Raw genomic sequence first — 20350 nt, 5'->3', positions numbered from 1 at the left:
CATCCCACCTCGATCATACATATTCCATACCATATATACTTGGCAAGTTTGTTCATAAATTCTTAGTTACACTGGTATAAATCCAGTTCCATTCCAAACTGCTGTACAGTATTGCACACTGTGGATCAAACTTTGATCTCACTTGTGGTGGTGTAAATCCAGAGTAACTCCACGAACTAGACAGAAATATTGAGGTCAGAATTCGATCCATAGTGTGGTTTATATTATACAGCAGTTTGGAATAGAATACATACCCTTTTTTGGTGTTATACTTATGTATTATAATTGCCATTGCACAGCTAAAAACCTTGGTACTGTTGTTGAAAACATATCTTAAATAATTTGGACTGACTTTTTAATACTGGTAAATAGCAATTTTGTTAATGCATATCTAAGAAACCCTATTATACTTGACTGTCTATTACGAACACCTGGAGGGGGTACATTATTACTTATATTCAAAAGGTTAGGCAGTCAGCTCCTGAAAACAACAAGAGTTGTATGTCAACTTCATTGCTCTGAAAAAGTGCCCTGAAATGTCTAGAAAAGCAAACTGTATAATCAGTACAGAACTAGTATGCAAATTATGAGATATATTTGTACGATGCATCATGTGAACAAATCAACTAGACATTATATCCCAGAGAAAGCATCTGCTGTGTGAAATTTAGGACAGTAATTCACAGCCCATAGAAGAATGCATCACCACACAAATTACATTTGTTATAAATGTATAATGATGTTCACATAAAAACACTACCTTTTAATGTTTACAGAAACAACAGCACTGGGCACTTCTATAAATGTTTAACTAGCATAGCCTTCATAATTCAAAATGCGTAGGTTTCATCCCTGAAGATGTTGGACAGAAACACTGAACTTGAAAAAAAGTCAATTACCATAGAAGTCTACTGAAAGCACAAACTTAATGGACATAAAAGCTATTTTTAAACATAACAACCTCATTTCCAGAATACTAATATGAATAAAGGACTCATTTGAGCTTGTGCACCACCATATTCTAGATACACAGGCACATGTATAAATGCCAGGCACTGGTGTATCAAAATGGATTCCTTTCATGGGGAACTCCAGGAGCATGCACTTAGTGCTGATGAATACTTACGAATTCTGAATCCCATAATCATCAGATGCACGAAGCATCCAAGGAAAAAAACACTCAAGAAGTTCTATATTTCTTCATCCTATGAAGCGTGCCATTCTACTGATATTTCTAAAATAATTTTCTTCTCCTATCATTCCAACACCCCCTGCCTCTTTGAATCCCTTTACTGGTTTCCTTTTACTGAAAGAAACTTCAAGTTGTTCAATCTGCATATTTTTACCTTGTCTTTAGCTCTACTCTTTTTCTTCCTCGTGTTCCTCTAACTCCCCAAACTCTTTCAAATACTCTCTCAGTTATAACATTTATCTCCTTCTCCTACTCTTGTGCCTACTATCATGCCTCATTGCTTGGTGCCAAGCACCCTGACTCTCTCCTCCTTCGAAATTCTCCTTAAGACTCTCCAGCCATACTCCCTTTCCCTGTTTGCACGCCATACATTAGGGCTGCTCTGTCAGCTCTGGGCCATCTGGGGTTTCCCCCATATCAACTGGAAATGCAAGGTGTCTAGTTGTTTTGTGCCAGCAGAATAAGAAGATGGCAAGTATTAGACCCTATGTCTGTGTCTGTCAGGTGTTATGCAGATATATATATCTATATATATCTGCAGTGAATACTACTAGTAGAACCAGCAGCCAAGGGAATAATGGAACAATGACAAGCAATAGGGACCGTAGAAACTTTTAAGGGGGAATAAGAAAAAAGGTTATCTAGTGGAAGAGGTTCATTTGCACGAGTCATCAAAACTTTTTCAAGGGTTAGAAATACAGAAATCTAGGTATTGCTCTACTGGATCACACCCAAGATCTACCTAGTCGAACATTATGTTTCTGACAGTGACCAGTACCGGATGCTTCAGAGGAAGTTATGAGAAACCCACAGTAGGCAGTTGTGGGATAATCTGTGCCCCCCTGCTCCACACACACATTAGATCTCATCCTGATCTCTAATAGTTAAGATTTTGACTTAGGTCCTGAAGCATGGGATTTACTATCAAAATAATATTTTCTGTATTTTTATCCATCCTATTCTTTATGCCTCCTAACATCTTGTTTGCTTTCTTGACCACACGTGCACTTGGAGCAGAGATCTTCATTGAGCGGTCCGATTGATGCCCAGGTCCTTTTCCTGAGTTGATATTTGTTTGAAGCAACTTTGACAGACTTTTAGTTCAACACAACAATATTATAATTATTACAATGTACAGAGTGCAGAAGCATATTATACAAGGCACTTTACAAAAGTCATAAGAAATATATGGATCTTTCCTGAAAGAAGCACCAATTGCACTCAAATATGATACATAGGAGAATAGTTAACATGCAATAAGTTTGTTAGTGAGGAGATCAACGTAGAAAGAAAGAAGTGGGGTTTTGTTGAGGGATGTGTAAAAGGGATTTATAGAGAGTCACTTGGAAGCTGGTTTCTATGCTTCTGTTTCTCCCTTCAATGTATGCATCAAAAACTTTCACTTGGTTGATTTCTTCAAAGCTTCTGTAGTTTCTAGGGGTGGCCACACCAGACAAAGTGCAGCATATTCTGTTCTCTATGAAGGAAGCACTTGATACTTTAACAAACTAAAATAAATAAATTAGTCAGCAAACTGGTCATTGTGCTGAAATGTTTGGATCAAGTAGAACAGAAAATGCAGATTAAAATTAGCATGGAGGTCCCAGGCATAAAAACAGCTTTGACACAGAAGGATCTCAGATCAGACCAACAGCTGGAAGCCCTGGAAAATCTTACCTGGGTCAAACCTATCTGAAATTAAGGAATCCTGAAAATGTGGAATCAACCAAATTATCTGAGTTAGTCATGCACAAAAGTCCACCTCAACTATGGTGAAAGAAGATGATCCTACATATGCATGGTTACTAGCTCACATGCTTTTATCACTAGTCTTGCAACATTGCAGGGGGTATAATTCAGCCTGAATTTGGCCCTAACCCGTTATATAAACTATACACACAGATCAACTACAAAGATGCGGCCACCTCTGCAGTGAAAGAGTATTTACCATCAAACAGCAGCAGTATGCAACAGTTTAGGACAAGAAGCGAAAAACACCATATCCAGTGGAAATTGCAGGCTGAATTTAGGGAGGCAAAACGTAATTAGCCAAGTTGCCATTAATTTTGCTTATTCTTACAAAGAGCGCAATAAGATCTTGAGTGACAGTTAGAATCTCCATTTCAGAATCCGAGATTGTGAATACCACCTGATATAAGAACGAGGTCCATAAACAGTACTTTAGAATAGTACTTTCAGAAATGCTGTGTTACACTTAGACCTGAGTGAATAATTTATACAAAAACAATTCATATTTGAAGAATTTTGCCTCCCTTGCAGAACTCTGAGAACAGTTTGGGATTTTCTTGAATTAATTTTTCAAAATTATTCATTTTTTCCCATTTTGTTTATTTATTTATAAGTGCTATGCGTTGCTTAGTTGTGAGTGGTCAAAAATTACAATTTTATTTGTTCCTTGATTGGATGGGCTCTTATGGGTGCTGTTGATAATACTCACGGTGACTTTAAGATAAACTTTCCAATATTTGATTAAGGGATCTTAAAATTTGCTTTCCATGAGAATTTGTGCTAGTAGAACTGAGCTGTAGCTCACGAAAGCTTATGCTCAAATAAATTGGTTAGTCTCTAAGGTGCCACAAGTACTCCTTTTCTTTTCATGTAAACCAGTGGTTCTCAAACTTTTGTACTGGTGACCCCTTTCACATAGCAAGGCTCTGAGTGCAACCTCCTTTATAAATGAAAAACACTTTTTAATATATTTAACACCATTGTAAATGCTGGATGCAAAGCGGGGTTTGGGGTGGAGGCTGACAGCTCGTGACCCCCTGAGGAGTCCCCACCACCAGTTGGAGAACCCCTGATGTAAACTGATGTGGAAGGGTGATAAATACAGCAGAAGCAAATTTGTTTAAAAATTCAAACAAATATTCTCGTATTTACTCAGTTTTTGGCACACTGAGTATCAGAACAATGTTATAGGGGCTGCAGTGCAACAGAAAATTGAGCTCACTGAAATCCAAATTTGTATAAATTATACTACATTGCTTCTTACACTCAGCAACATTAGTTTTCTTATCAAATTAAAACAGTTTTCTTCACTGCTGAATTTGACCCAATACATTGCCTCTTGAGTGGAGAAAAAGGACAGCAGGTTTGTAACAGATTCAGTATTGGTTGTTAACATTATTTAGGAATATTATCTCTGCTTTTAAAAATAAAAATATTATGTCTGCTTTTTAAAAATATCATCTTAAAATGTATTCCAACCACGACACATTCAGCATTCAGGAGACAATACTTAAACTTACTTTGTAGACTAAATTAAAATCCAGCAGTGAAATGGAAAAACAATCTTTTACCACCCAAACACTCATGGAGTACAACCTTTAGAAAGTGATTATTTCTATAACATTTTCATCAGGGACTGGCAAAAGAGCAGTATATCATCTTATTACAGATACTGGAAATGTAATGGCTTAAGGTTGCTAAGCAACACCACACTGTTAAAGGCCTCTATGTCTGTGATTTCTAGAGACCCTCTCAAATTTCATTAAAACCTGTCCATAACTATTACACAAAAGGTCTGCCTGGAGTTTATAAACAGACTGAGCTTCTTGACACAATGGTGAAAGGATAAAGAAAAGAAGTGGCATTAATACTTTTATTGTATTTGCTACACAATAGTTTGGGTAAAAAGTCCTGTTTCTGATATGCATAACACACCTTAGCATTGACTGGCTTTTCATTGTTGAAGAAAGCATTAGTAATTGATATAAAATAAAAATGTTTGATCATACTGAAGAAAATTCTATTAGAGACTGTAGTCAATAAAATAAAGGCATTCTGTATGACTGCCAATAAAGGACACAACAATGCAGTATTAAGATAGTTTGCTTGGTATCAGAAACATACACTCTCCACTTTAAGGATTGCATAGCAACAACAGGTTGATTTTGATCGAAGTAAGAACAAATATACATGTCAGCAACCTACATCTACAAGCATCTTAACAACTTAACAAGCATCTCTTCTGATCAAATTACTATGGTGGCCCATTTTCTTCCATTGCTTTCAGTAGAAATTTCATTTATGCATTTTAAAGGTCAATACAAAGAAAGAATATCGCCAAGAATAATTCCTTCTCCCTAGTAACTGAGGTTCTTTGAGAGTTGGGGGGAGGGATAGCTCAGTGGTTTGAGCATTAGCCTGCTAAACCCAGGGTTGCGAGTTCAATCCTTGAGGGGGCCATTTAGGGATCTGGGGCAAAAATTGGGGATTGGTCCTGCTTTGAGCAGAGGTTGGACTAGATGACCTCCTGAGGACCCTTCCAACCTTGATATTCTATGATGCCAGTGCACAATCATACTAGTGGGATATGCCAACAGGTCCATTAAGTTTTACAAAAGTTCTAGAAAAGCAGGGCCGGTTTGGCATTGCACCAGCACCTCCTTGTGGCTCTGAATATTTGGAGCTGAGGTTACAAAGGTAGCACTGTTTAAGAATCAGAGGCACTATAGTAACTAATCGTTTTCTCTTCTTCCAGGTGTCCTCTGCATAGTGAGTCTAGTGACACGTTTAACTCCCACTGAGGCAGAATGAGGAATTCTATTTAAGGATTGCAGAACTGACCTTGTAAAGCAAACATCAGTTTGACTTAGACTGTAAGCTTTCTGGTGCCAGAACTGTCTTTTTGGTGTTTGTGCACATAGTGGCTAGCACAATGAGGACTGATCAGGTTCTACAGGAGCTACTACAATAATAATAAAAAATAAAAGCCAAGTCAAAAGAACAATGCTGAGTAAATGTGTGTACAGAACTCCACTCCACTCCATGTGTGTAGCAGTCCTGCACATTTCTATGAAGGAAGTGTGCAAAAGCATGCCACTGATGCTGTCTTAGCCCCAGCAGAGTAAGCCCTTAGGATACTGAGGGGATCACCCTACCTAAAATTAACATCTTAATATAAGCCTAATCCACTCAAAGATACTTTGGCATTGATCCGAAAGCTACCATAAATCTAGGAGGATTGCTTAACGTCCTACATAAACAAGAGCTAAAGTACCTTTTGTCATCTATGGTGTGGAATCTAGTTTCTGGCAGGTGAGAAAGAGGTGCTGGGAAGAACACCACAAACAGATTGAAGTTCTGATTTAGGTGGAACTCAGACACCACTTCTGGCAGGAATTTAGGATTGGGATATAGAACAAATGTCTGTGGAATACAGTGACGGGAGGATCTGCCATTAAAGCCTGCAGTTTATTCATTCTTCTTGCTACAGATTTTTTTGTTGACAAGCAGAATACAGAGCATTCTCTCCCTACGTTAAAGGGTGCAAACATTACCTTTCTCACCAGCAAGCTGAGATCTCACATTGCCAAAGATTCTCTAACCAATGGAAAGATGTTGATCAGTTCTTTAAGGAATCCTGTGATGGTGGAATGACTTAAAACTGCAGCACTGGCCACTGGAAGATGGGAAAGTGAGATAGCAGAGAGGTGCGCCCTGACTAAAGATAAGGAGAGGCCAAGAAATTTTGAGTAAAGCAAACAGTCCAAACAAAAATGATTTTCTCCCATAGTGAAAAACTTTTCTACTTTTGGGTGGGATGTTTCAATGTAGATGATTTCCTGGACTGTAGGTAAGGTATTCTGTACCTTTGCAGAGCAGGCTAAGTCAAAAGATTATCAGCATCCTTTAAAGCAGCAAGATGAAATGATTTTGGAACTGGTATGCAAAACAAGCCCACTTTCCCAAATCAGAAAGTTCTGATGGCACTGGCAGATAATACAAAGGGTCGTAAGAAAGATCTTGGAGATCCAAATGCCAATATTGCCTATCCCAAGCTGAAGCAACCAGAATGACAGTTGTATAAGTATCACTAGTGCAAAATCATACTGCATTTCTTTGTGTCAGGCCAATATTTCTTATTCAGTTTCTGACCATTCTTGCTCTGGAAACACTAATAAATCATCTCAGAATAAGGCTAGCCAGTGTGTGCGTCAAAGGGCCAAAAATATAAATAGTTTTAAAATTTTGAGTGGGGTATATTTTCCTGTTTTTCATTGCTAATAGTTTCTATTTACAATAAAATAAAACTATAAACAAGGGATTCCTAAAGAGTATGTACAGTCTGTCAGATTCAACTAATAAGTCTGTCCTGGATATTTTTCTTCTCTTCATGGTTTTTTTGGGGAAAAAATCCAAATAAATTAAGATAGCAAAAGTTCAGTCTGAAGCTCAATGGAGAAGGGCAGTCCTAAAAAGGAAAATACCTATCACAGTCCCATCACCATTCAAAGCTCTTGTAAATGGTCTAAAATTTTCTCCCCTAAAATCCCAACTCTGTCCACAGTATGTGCACTATGTGTAGAAGAAATGTTTTTGAGTTGATATTATTAAATGAAAGGCACACAAATGCGTTTTTCTCTCAAACAGTGGCTGCCCAATAAGGTAATGATTTCATTCACATATTCTGAATCAAAGATTTTAGAATTGTCGTACTAATAGTGTAGTACCAGGCACTTGCTGGAGAGCTAGCTAGTCACATGGCACTAGCTCTTCCTCATTTCCAGCAGATACACTATATTAAAAGAAGCCATACAGGAATACATTAATACTTCTCTAATATTCCTTGCCTATGTAAGCAGCAACTATGGATGCCACAGGGATGCTCTGCTATCATAGATGTAAAAGTGGTGGTGGTGCAAGCAATTCTGAATGGGATGGGAAGCTGGTGCACATAATTTCTCTATTCATATTTTGACCAACTATGAAGAAGTCTAAGAAACTCTTCTCTAGGCTACAAAATTCACCATAAATAATTGAAAGTGGGCTGAAATAACCGCAAATAGATCTGATAATATTTCAGTGTGTTTGATGATTACTGTAATTTTAACATAATGATAATCTCTTGTGAACAGGAATTTTTAAGGTTCACAGAAATAATATAAGATTTACTATATTGTCAGTCACTTTACCTATAAAACCTGCTTTCACTGCTTTGAGAGGAAATCCTAAAATCTCACTAAAATAATTACAGATAAATAGCAAGTACAACAGATGGAAAGGTAATTATCCAAGCCTAGCAGTGAGTCCAGCCAAAGGATCTTTCAAGAGACTTCAAGATGACAAGCATGGTGGGACTTACAAGAAAGTTACAAATCATGTGATTTGCCAGGCATATCATTAATCTACTTCTGAGAAACAACACTGCCATCTGTATTGACGAAGCATGAGAGGAACTGAAGTCATTACATGTCAGTAACTTTTCACTTACTTAAGGTGAAGTGCTTGTGTGATTTCTGTTGACTGATAATCTATGTTATAACCATTCCACCAGGAGTAGCCTTTACCACTTGATGAGAATGAACAATCAGTAGTCTATATAAAAGTTTGCTTCAACTACAAAACAGAATTATCAGCATCTGACATGAAATCAAGCACTATAAGTTTCTGAGTAGCAATTTTTATTAGAAGTTTAGTGTTTTTGGAGGGAATTCAAAATAATTTTCTATTATAATTCTTAAACCCAAGGTACTAAATATCTATATAAACAATTAAAGCTTTCTATGAAAACAGTCAAATGGTTAACTGAAGGAAAAACAGTCTTTTTATAGAGGTTCTAAATGTTGAAAATAAAACAGGCATGGGTCCAGGTGCTGACATTTTCTTCCAAAGAAATTAAAATGGATTTAAAAAAAATATGAATACTAATATTATGGGATTTTTGCTTCTTTAGAAATTGTGTATATTCTTTATAAAAAGAAATGTTTACTTAAAGGGGAAAAACAGGTCTCAAAAATGTTTTTATACAGGGGATAGTAGAGCCTAGACAAACAGTTAAATTCAAATTCTGGATGGCAAGAAGTTATATTTGTTTGACTCACCAATCTTTTGATGATTCTCAACAAAAGCTTCTGCTGTTTTAGATCCCTCTTGGACTTCAATACTTCAGCAAAGCTGTCCATGTTTTCTGGAGACATACTGTCCAAGTTGTCTCCTCCGTACAGCTGAACCAACAATGACAAGCATTGTGATGCAGTCTCATATATTTCAGCGTCGTCACTAGGAAGCTAAAATAAACAAATAAATAAGCTTAAATTTCATAAAATTCTGTACCACTGGGATCTGGGAAGAGCATTAAAATTTCCATTGTGGTAGGAAGCAAAATTTTATAGTCATCCTAATTAAAATCACATTACTAAACATCAGCAAACTTTTAAAGTGATTGAAAGACATAACTAAAATACAGCTATTTTTGATCAGCAGTATATAAGTGTCTACAGTATGCTTGGTTTATTTCACCTAGTTAACCTACCTACAATGGCATCAAAGGACTCTTCACATATTGCTACTGTTTCTGTTTAATATATTTTATTGCTGACTTTTAGGACTGTGCAATTTTGCTTCAAACAGCATGAATAGAATTTAAGATTGATCCTCTAGTCTGACCTCTTGCATAATACAGGCTATGGAATTTCATCAAGTTTTTTCTGCATCTAGTCTGTAACTTCTGGCTGAAAGACATCCAATCTTTGTTTAAAGACTTCAGCTGATGAAGAATTCACCACATTTCTTGGAAAGTTGGTCCATCTAGCCATTGGTTATTGTTATGCCTTAATGTACTAGATTAAAATGCCACCTAATGCCAGATATCTTCTCCCCATGCAGGTACTTATGGACCATAATCAAGACACTTAACTGTGTCTGGGATAAACTCAATAGATTGAGCTTCTTAAATCTCTCTCTAAGGCAGGATTCCCAGACCTCAAATCATTCTTGCAGCACTTTTCTGAACTTCTGCCAAATTTTCAAAATCCTTTTTGAAGTGTGGATACCAGAACTGGACACAGTATCCCAGTAATAGTCTCACCAATACAGTATATCGAGGTAATGTCACCTCCCTACTTCTACTCAATTATTCCATTCCAATAACCATTACTCAGTTTATCACAAAACTACTACTAAGGCCATGTCTACACTATGAAAGTGCTCTGATTTTATAGAAGTCGATTTTTGGGAACAGATTGTATAAAGTCGAGTGCATGCGTCCACACTAAGCACATTAATTCGGCGGTGTGCGTCCACAGTACCATGGCAAGTGTCAACATTCCGAGCAGTGCACTGTGGGTAGCTATCCCACAGTTCCTGCAGTCTCCGCTGCCCATTGGAATTGTGGGCTGAGCTCCCAATGCCTGATGGGGCCAAAAATTTGTCACGGGTGGTTATGGGTAAATGTCGTCAGTCAACCCTCCCTCCCTCCATGAAAGCAACAGCAGACAATCATTCTGTGCCCTTTTCTCTGGATTGCCCAAGCAGACGCCATAGCACAGCACGCATGGAGCCCGTTCAGCTCACCGCAGCAGTTATGACCATTGTAAACACCTCACGCATTATTGTGCAGTTTATGCAGAACCAGCAGGCGAGGAGGCGACGGCAGCGCGGTGATGAGGACATGGACACAGATTTCTCTAAAACCGCAGTCCCCAGCAATTTGGAGATCATGGTGTTACTGGGGCAGGCTCATGCCATGGAAGGCCGATTCTGGGCCCAGGAAACAAGTATAGAGTGGTGGGCCCGCACTGTGTTGCAGGTTTGGGATGATTCCCAGTGGCTGCGAAACTTTCGCATGTGTAAGGTCATTTTCATGGAACTTTGTGACTTGCTTTCCCCTGCCCTGAAGTGCAAGAATACCAAGATGAGAGCAGCCCTCACAGGTCACAGGCGAGTGGCAATAGCCCTGTGGAAGCTTGCAATGCCAGACAGCTACCGGTCAGTCAGTAATCAATTTGGAGTGGGCAAATCTACTGTGGGGGTTGCTGTGATGCAAGTAGCCAACACAATCATTGAGCTGCTGCTATCAAAGGTAGTGGGAAATGTGCAGGTCATACTAGATGGCTTTACTGCAATGGGATTCCCTAACTGTGGTGAGGCTATAGACAGAACACATATCTCTATCTTGGGACCGGACCACCATGGCAGCCAGTACATAAACCGCAAGCACTGGTGGATCACAAGGGACGTTTCACCGACATCAACGTGGGATGGCTCGGAAAGGTTCATGACACTCGCGTCTTCAGGAACTCTGGTCTGTTTAAACGGCTGCAGGAAGGGACTTTATTCCCAGACCAGAAAATAACTGCTGGGGATGTTGAAATGCCTATAGTTATCCTTGGGGACCCAGCCTACCCCTTAATGCTCTGGCTCATGAAGCCGTACACAGGCACTCTGGACAGTAGTAAGGAGCTGTTCAACTATAGGCTGAGCAAGTGCAAAACGGTGTAGAGTGTGCATTTGGATGTTTAAAGGGTCGCTGGAACAGTTTACTGACCAATATTCCCATTGTTATTACTGCTTGCTGTGTGCTCCACAATCTCTGTGAGAGTAAGGGGGAGAGGTTTATGGCAGGGTGGGAGGTTGATGCAAATCGCCTGGCCGCTGAATACGTGCAGCCAGACACCAAGGTGGTTAGAAGAGCACAGCACGAAGCGCTGCGCATCAGAGAAGCTTTGAAAACCAGTTTCATGACTGGCCAGGGTACTGTGTGACACTTCTGTTTGTTTCTCCTTGATGAAAATCCGCCCCCTTGGTTGCCTCTAAATTCCCTGTAAGCCACCCACCCTCTACGCTTTGATCACAGCTTGCTTGCAAAGGAAATAAAGTCACTATCATTTTAAAAACATGTATTCTTTATTAACTGATTATAAAAATAGGGAGATAACTCACAAGGTAGCCTGGGTGGGGTGTGGGAGGAGGGTAGGAGGGAAGGAAAAGGTAACTTTAAAACTTCTTGAATGATAGCCTTCTGTTGCTTGGGCTGTCCACTGGGGTGGAGTGGTTGGGTGCCCGGAGCCTCCCCCTCCCCTGCGTTCTTGGGCGTCTGGGTGAGGAGGCTATGGAACTTGGGGAGGAGGGAGGGTGGCTAAACAGGGGCTGCAGTGGCAGTCTGTGATCCTGCTGCCGTTCATGAACCTCCACCCAACGCCGGAGCATGTCCGTTTGATCCCTCAGTAGCCCCAGCATTGCCTCATGCCTCCTCTGATCTTCCTGCCGCCACCTCTTCTCATGTTCATCGGCCGCTTTCCTGTACTCTGCTATTGTGTCCCTCCACACATTCTGCTGAGCTCTGTCAGTGTCGGACGACTGCATGAGCTCAGAGAACATTTCATCGCCCGTGGTTTTTTTTGCCGCCTTATCTGAGGTAGCCTTTGGGATGGAGGAGGGAGGCTTGAAACATTTGCAGCTGCTGGAGTAAAAAAAAGGAGTGAAGTATTTTAAAAGATACATTTTACAGAACAATGGCTATACTCTTTCATGGTGAGCAACATTATTCACATAGCACATGTGATTTTGGTACAAGGTTGCATTTTGCATCTTATCTTATATTGAGTTCCTGTGGCTTTGGTGTTAGAGATCACACACGCAGTGCTGGGCAACAGAATTCGGCTTGCAGGCGGCCATGGTAAGCCATAGTCTTTCGGCTTCTGCAACCTTCATAACAGCAGCGCCCTCCTCTCCCGTACCAAGCAAAGCACGTTGAGTTGGCCATTTAGTGCTGCGGTTTTCCTGTTAACATGAAGCAGCAGAAACCAAACTAACCCCCCACCCCAGCCCCATCCAATTCTCTGGGATGATCACTTTACCCCTCCCCCCATCGCGTGGCTGGTATCAGGGAAGATCCCTGCTAGCCAAACGTGAACAGCTCAGCGCCAATGCCCCGCCCCCCCCGCTCCCCCGCCACTCACCGCGTGGTTAACTGCGGGGAGGATTTCTTTTCAGCCACAAGCAAACAGCCCAGTAGGAACAGGCACCTCTGAATATCCCCTTAATTAAATTCCCCTATTTCAACCAGGTTACCATGAACGATATCACTCTCCTGAGGATAAAGAGAGATAAAGAACGGATGTTGCTTGAATGCCAGCAAACACCGGGACCATACGCTGCCAGGCTTTGTCATGCAATGATACCAGATTACTTGCTACTAGCATGGCGTGGTAAAGTGTCCTACCATGGAGGATGGAATTAGGCTTCTCTCCCCAGAAACCTTCTGCAAAGGCTTTTAGAGTACCTCCAGGAGAGCTTCATGGAGATGTCCCTGGAGGATTTCCGCTCCATCCCCAGACACTTTAACAGACTTTTCCAGTAGCTGTACTGGCCACGAATGCATCCCAAGTCCTCAGGACTACTTAATCATTAAAAAATGCTTGCTTTTATAACATGGATTATGTTTAAAAAAGTACACTCACCAGAGGTCCCTTCTCCGGCTTCATTGGGTTGGGAGGGTATTTCAGCCAGGGTGATAAAAAGATTCTGTCTGTCGGGGAGAATGGTGTGCTGTGTGCTCTCCCCAAGCTCGTCCTCCTCCTCCTTATCTTCCCCATCTGCAAAATCCTCAGGAATGGCGAAGAGTACTCCATCATCGGAGTCCATGGACAAGGGTGGGGTAGTGGTGGCGGCCCCCCCTAGAATTGCATGCAGCTCAGCGTAGAAGTGGCACATCTGGGGCTCTGTCCCAGAGCGTCCGTTTGATTCTTTGGTTTTCTGGTACGCTTATGTGAGCTCCTTAAGTTTCATGTGCCGCTATGTTGCGTCCCTGATGTAGCCTCTGTCCCTCGTGGCCTCTGAGATTTTTTGAAATGTTTTGGCATTTCGTTTTTTGGAACGATAGCACGGATTTCTGATAGCACGGATTCCTCTCCCCATACAGCGATCAAATCCAGTACCTCCCTTTCGGTCCATGCTGGAGCTCTTTCGATTCTGGGACTGCATGGTCACCTGTGCTGATGAGCTCGCCTGTCCAAACAGGAAATGATATTCAAAAGTTCCCGGGGCTTTTCCTGTACACCTGGCCAGTGCATCCGAGTTCAGAGTGCTGTCCAGAGCGGTCACAATGCTGCACTGTGGGATAGCTCCCGGAGGCCAATACCTTCGAATTGCGTCCACACTAATCCTAATTCGAAAGGGCGATGTTGATTTCAGCACTAATCCCCTCATTGGGGAGGAGTACAGAAATGGGTTTTAAGAGCCCTTTATGTCGAAAAAAATGGCTTTGTTGTGTGGACGGGTGCAGGGTTAATTCGATGTAACACTGCTAAATCCGACATAAACTCGTAGTGTAGACCAGGCCTAAGGGTCTATCTGGATATAAGAGCTGCCTATTAAGCACTGTGCAGGCGCTCAGGGCTGCGACAGGGAGAGATGCCTCTCTCCAAGCCCCTGGGACCTGTCGTGGCACCCTTCTCCTACCCCTGACCCCGAACGTGCTGCGGCCAGGGGACAGGCACCCCTCCCCCAGCCCAGCCCCGAACCTGCTGCGGCCAAGGGACAGCACCTCTCCCCTAGCCCAGCCCGGCCCGGATGCGGGAGAGGCGCCTCTCCCCCCCAGCCCAGGTGCTGCTGCAGGGGGAGAGAGCTGAGGGGGGGAGTCCTCTCTCCCCACTGTAGCCCCAAGGAGCCCAACTGCACTCCAAACCCCTCATCCCCAGTCCCAACCCAGAGCCTGCACCCCCAGCTGGAGTCCTCCCCTACCCCCTCCTGCACTCCAACCCTTGTCCCAGTCCTGAGCCCCCTCCCACACTACGAACCCCTCGGCCCCATCCCGTCATATGAATTTTGTTATTCATTCCACACATGGGTGGGAAAAATTAGAGGGAACGCTGATCTGGATGAATCCATGGAGGAAAAGTCCATCAATGGCTGTTAGCCAAGATGGTCAGACATGCAACCCCTGCCAGAAGACAGGAGTGGAAGACGGGGTGGATCACTCCATAGTAGCCCTGTTCAGTACATCCCCACCTCCCAAAGTTCTGGTATGGACCACTACTGGGGACAGGATACCGGGCAAGATGGACCATGGTCTGACCTAGGATGGCAACTCTTATGCTCTTATACCAGTACAAGGCAAGAAATATATAGCAAAGACTGAAACTTAGACTTTATATTACACCATGGATAGCTGTGCCTGGGGAATGAAACTGACATGGTTCACTTTTGGGAACTCGGAGAACTTTACGTACTAGGCACCTACTCATGCCTAGGGACAATCATTAGAGTCAGTGATGATAATTTAGTAAAGTCTGAATTTTCTGACTTTTTTCAGTTTAAGACCAACCTTTTCTCTCATTTTAACATAATTTTAGTGTGTAAAGTTTGACATATTACACTCCTTAAATATCCATGTAGTAATTCTTCAGACATCCATTAGCAAACAAAGCTGTCTTTCTTTATATCCACACAGCTCTTTTCATAAAACTGCATTAAAATGGAAGCTATGGATTAGAATCCCGAAGACATATGACATCATATTACACCGAAACATGAAGAACCACCTAAGGCACAACTCCTCCTGGAGTTTCTCCTGGGGTACACCTCTTTCAATGAAGCTAAAACGTAATAAATGCAATTTTACCCAATATACTTGATTCTTAAGGAATCCAAATAATAGTTTGGAACCAGTATTGTCTACATCTAACACATCAACAGTGATATGGGGGGTAAGCACAAAAACATGACATCGCTATCTGTCTGCATCAGCATTTTTCTTCATAATTCCACATTGCACTACTACCAGTAGAGTTGCACTGATCGGGCACTAGTGTAAAGAGGCCATTGGCGATATCACTATACTATTTAACACTGGCTGCCAGCCTGCATTTGTGCTACCACTAGTGATAGTACACAAGAGGGAAATTTGAAGAAAAATGCTGATGATGACAAAGCCCTGAAAAGCATAAAAAATAAAAACACAAAACTGTAAAAGCCAAAAAATGAAAAGCTGATTTTTGGGTAAGCAGCCTCTGATTTAAAACAGGAATAGGAAAGTTAATGTCATGTTGCTAGACAACAGTATACTGATAAGGCAGGTCATCTCCTTTCTGAATAAGGTAGAAGAGTGTTCTGATTTATTTTGCTAATTGGACAAATTCTGTGTGCAATGCGTGTGTTTTCATGTGAAAAAAAATATGTATCTGAATGCTGTTTAGGTTTTCAAACCAGAACACATTTATTGCACAAAGAATTTGATCAGACAATGGGAGGGGGGATATCAAAAGAGCTCTGGGCCTTTAGGAAGGGAAAGGAACTCTACACTAGCATTCTATCAACATGATGCCAATTCTCTCCTTTTCTTACCCATAAAACATCTCTAATTGACTTTTCATTTTGTTTTTTCAGTCTTCCAGAGGTTTGTGTGTTAGGCCTCTTGACCATACAGGAGTATTAGATTCCCCCCCCCCGCACGTGGCTGTCACTGTTCTAGGCTGCTGACCATTTGGATTTTTAGTACAGGATCCAAAATCGTACTCGCTACACTCTCAAATGAACTCACACAGGAAAATGATAAAAGACAAAAATACTCTATCACCTGTTGGTGAACACTTTTCACAATGCGATTACTCTCTATCTGACCTACCAGTCCAGATCTTCAAAGGAAACCTGCACAGCACTTTCAAAAGATGAGCTTGGAAGCTTAAATGCATTACTATGCTAGATACTAAAAATCATGGCCTAAACAGACACACTGGATATATGGAAAAAGAAAAGGAGTACATGTCGCACCTTAGAGACTAACAAATTTATTTGAGCATAAGCTTTCGTGAGCTACAGCTCACTTCATCGAAAGCTTATGCTCAATTAAATTTGTTAGTCTCTAAGGTGCCACAAGTCCTCCTTTTCTTTTTGCGAATACAGACTAACACGGCTCCTACTCTGAAACTGGATATATGGTTTATCACAAAAATTTGTAACCCACAAACCCCTTCTATTTGTCCTATGACTGCAGAGGTGTTAGTGGGCCACTCTACCTTGAATGGTCCCTTACAATGTGTGCTAACTACTTATGCTAAACCTGTTCCCCCTTGCATTTTGCTGTGACCAGGGAGTACCTTTCCAAACCCAAAGAAGAGTGAGCGCTATGTGGCTCGAAAACTTCTCTTTTTCACCAACAGAAGTTGGGCCAATAAAAGATATTACCTCACCCACCTTGTCCCACTACTTACAGAAAATGCACATTAAAGTAGCTAAAGTTATAAGAGTGCAAAAAGTATAACCCTCCCCAAAGATTTCTTATTTTGGGGTGAAATTTGTAAAATAAAATAACTTCTTGTTACAATCTTGATGCCCAGTGCGTGTCAAGTTTCAGCTTAATTAGTTTTTATGGTCGTACTATGATCTCCTGAAAACAGGTTCATAAGGTAAAATCTGAACTGTATTTAGTTCTATCTGGCACAGGTATTTACTAGCTCCATGTAGTTTTATACTTGATTAAAATTAAACAGGAAGTTTTTTTGTTATTACGGTCCTATACTTCACAATTTATTACCAAAATATGTCTTTATTTTGAGGCCAGTTACACAGCGTTCATTAATTGTAAACCACTGCAAGAAATATGTGAGATCATTTGAGCTGAAGTGGCAGTTTTCACACCGATGGAGTTGTTAGGGCATCTAATTTTAGAGCTACAATGAAACTGTCTGGAATACCCTGAGGGAACACTACTTCAGCACTTTAATGAGGTTATACACAAAGAGAGTTTATTAAGATAAGAGATAGATGTTCATTAGATCAGTAATATGATTACAGAACATGCTGTACAGGAAGGGGCCATTGGGAGCTATAGGCAAGATGATTTAGCAAACATTATACAAAAGCAAAACAGCATTATTATACTTATTACTAAATATGCACACTTTAAAATAACATGTACTACATACCACTATCTTTTGGCTTTAAAAGTAACTTATAGACTTTCAAGCCAAGGAAAAACACATTTTAGGAAGCACTGTTCTCAGCTCACTTTAAATAGTCTAATTGTCAAGAAATCAAAGGCACCATTCTGAAATTTTGTACTTAGGACAACATATCCTTATTTCCCCTGCAGTTTCTTTATGCAATTCCACCAAGGACAACCAGCCAGTATTCAGCCCTTTGGACTTCAAAGTGGGTGCATACTGACACAGGAGTTTATACAAATTAATAAAAAAGTGATAAAATTTCAAGCAGGATCATGGAAATTATTCCTTTTCTCATTGCTGCATACTGTACAGAGAAGAAAGCTTTATGTCCGGCCACAAATAGCTAACATCTACCAATAAGTAGTGTCTGAGAACTGTCTGCATTCATAAGAAATGGGTGGTAGTCTATATATGTTGATACTGTTTCTGCTGACATTTTTGATGCTTCAGAAGCAAATGCTTTCCAATGCTTTGAAATGGAAGCAACAGCACAACCTTACCAACTCGATATGCTGTAAGAGGGACAGAAGGGAAATCAAGCATCCCCAAAGAGATAAAGACTGTATTATGGGTAGTTGGGAGAGAATCTATTCAAGCCAAATGTTAAAGAAAAGCCTGTTCTGTCTAATCCACTCGGTGGCTATCTAGGTACTTATATGACCCTCATCTCTGTAGAATATGAGCACCACCCAATTCAAAAGAAAAACAAAAATATTCCCTGCCCCTTTCTGTAGGGATAGCTGAACGGTGTAAGAATTTTCTTCTTTTTCTTTGAATGTATGGAACACTTATTGAGGAAATGGATTGATGCTACATTATCCCTTGCAATTGGAGCTCTCTCACTTGGCAGCCATCACAAGCTGCCTTTCATGTGCTAAGGCAGACCAAGAATAAGGATTTATGGGAGCCTAACTAAGGAGAAAGTTAAGTTACTTATTTCAAACTGAATTCCAAATTAGAGGCTCATTCTTGGCCTGGCTTGATAAATTTTTATTTTTGGAGGTGTGTTTATATCAGCTTACTTAATTTAGAATAGTGGTAATAGTTAACTCATGTAAAAACAACATCACATTAGTATAGCCAAGACCAAGGAGATTTAGCATGATCTACTGTACTGCATAAGTGCCAGTCCTATTAATTAATGCTTCCTCCCAGTTTTGGAAAGATTCTGAAGAGCAGTCCAAATTTTAGTGAGTATTATGTTTGCAAAAGCAATGTTATATCAGCTTTTCCAAATCATGCAAATATTTGGACTTCATGAGGCATAACTAACATCAGAATAGTCTAAATATTCCATTTGGTAATTTCTGCAAATCCTACAAACTACAGGTGGAATAAACAATTACAATTATTTTTAAATACAGAAGTACTGGACAACAAAAATGTAGGTGGAATTGGTTTTTAAGCAATACACTTACCAAGAAGAATCTAGTACTAAATGGTCAATCTATTTTGCTTTGATTCATCAATTAAGGACAACACTGATCATGGGATTAAAAGCTGAATTTTCTATATTTGCAGTATTTCTGCATGATGGATTTTGTAATTATCTCCGTTTCCATGTTCTTAAGAACTGAGTGGTTTCATTTACATGCAGTCTGGGTGTCTTATATTTGCTTCCGTGTGTCCTAAATGATGGACTAAATAACAATTACAGAAGGGAAAAATTGATTCTAAGTTTTTGACATTTTCAAGTTTAACTCATATTGATTTAAGAGGGACTATTAAGTGAACTAAGCATATAAGAACTTGGCTGAAAAAATTAGTCAGTGGGGTGCAAGACACACAATCATCTACTTGAAGAATTTAAACACCAGAGAGGAATTGTTCAAGGTAGCCCAAGAAGTTGTAAATATTGTAGGTGTAACAGGATGAAAATACAGAACAGGATGTCAGGCCCTGCAGGTCTCACATCTGGGGCTGTGGGGGTCCTGGGAGTCATCATACTTCAATCCTCCACCTGGCAGCTCAGATACAGCAACTGGAACCAAGGTTCATGAAGCCCAATAGGGTCACAAGCCCTGCCTCTATGTTCTGATTGGGCCAGAGCCCCTATTAAAGCCAGAAGAAGAAACAGGACATTGTCTGTACAACTGGGCTTCACTCTGCCATGGATCGCTGGTCTGGCATTTATCTGTTCCTGCCTTCCAATCCTGACTTGGCTTGACTCTTGGTAACTGACTCTTGATCCCTGCCCTTGGTTTGTCCCTCGATTCTGATCTCCTGGCATTCTAACCTGGCCTGATTCCTGGCAATTGGCTCCTGGCCCCTTGGTCTGCACCTGACATTAACTCCTAGGCCAGGACACCCATGCCCCGGCCCTGGGACAGGGAAATATAGGTTGACTATCAGGGAAAATGTCTATCTATCAGACTAGGTTAGTCTCCTATGGGAGATGGAAGCTGTGACGTTGCACTCTATATGATTTTATGAAAGTATGCTGATGAGTGTGAATATCATGTAACTA

General features: G+C 40.8%; 1 protein-coding gene across 4 annotated transcripts in view; it reads right to left on the bottom strand.

Moving 5' to 3' along the window:
• ULK4 (unc-51 like kinase 4) overlaps positions 1–20350 on the bottom strand; it is a 386015-nt gene that overhangs the window by 47912 nt on the left and 317753 nt on the right. For all 4 annotated transcript variants that reach the window (XM_048838838.2, XM_075125675.1, XM_048838839.2 and 1 more), the window contains one exon: positions 9040–9225. In XM_048838838.2, the coding sequence (XP_048694795.2) occupies positions 9040–9225 (186 nt within the window). The remainder of the gene's footprint in view (positions 1–9039; positions 9226–20350) is intronic.

This window comes from Caretta caretta, chromosome 2 (assembly GCF_965140235.1).
Source record: "Caretta caretta isolate rCarCar2 chromosome 2, rCarCar1.hap1, whole genome shotgun sequence".
Lineage (NCBI taxonomy): Eukaryota > Metazoa > Chordata > Testudines > Cheloniidae > Caretta > Caretta caretta.
This window is presented reverse-complemented; position numbering and strand designations above follow the sequence as displayed.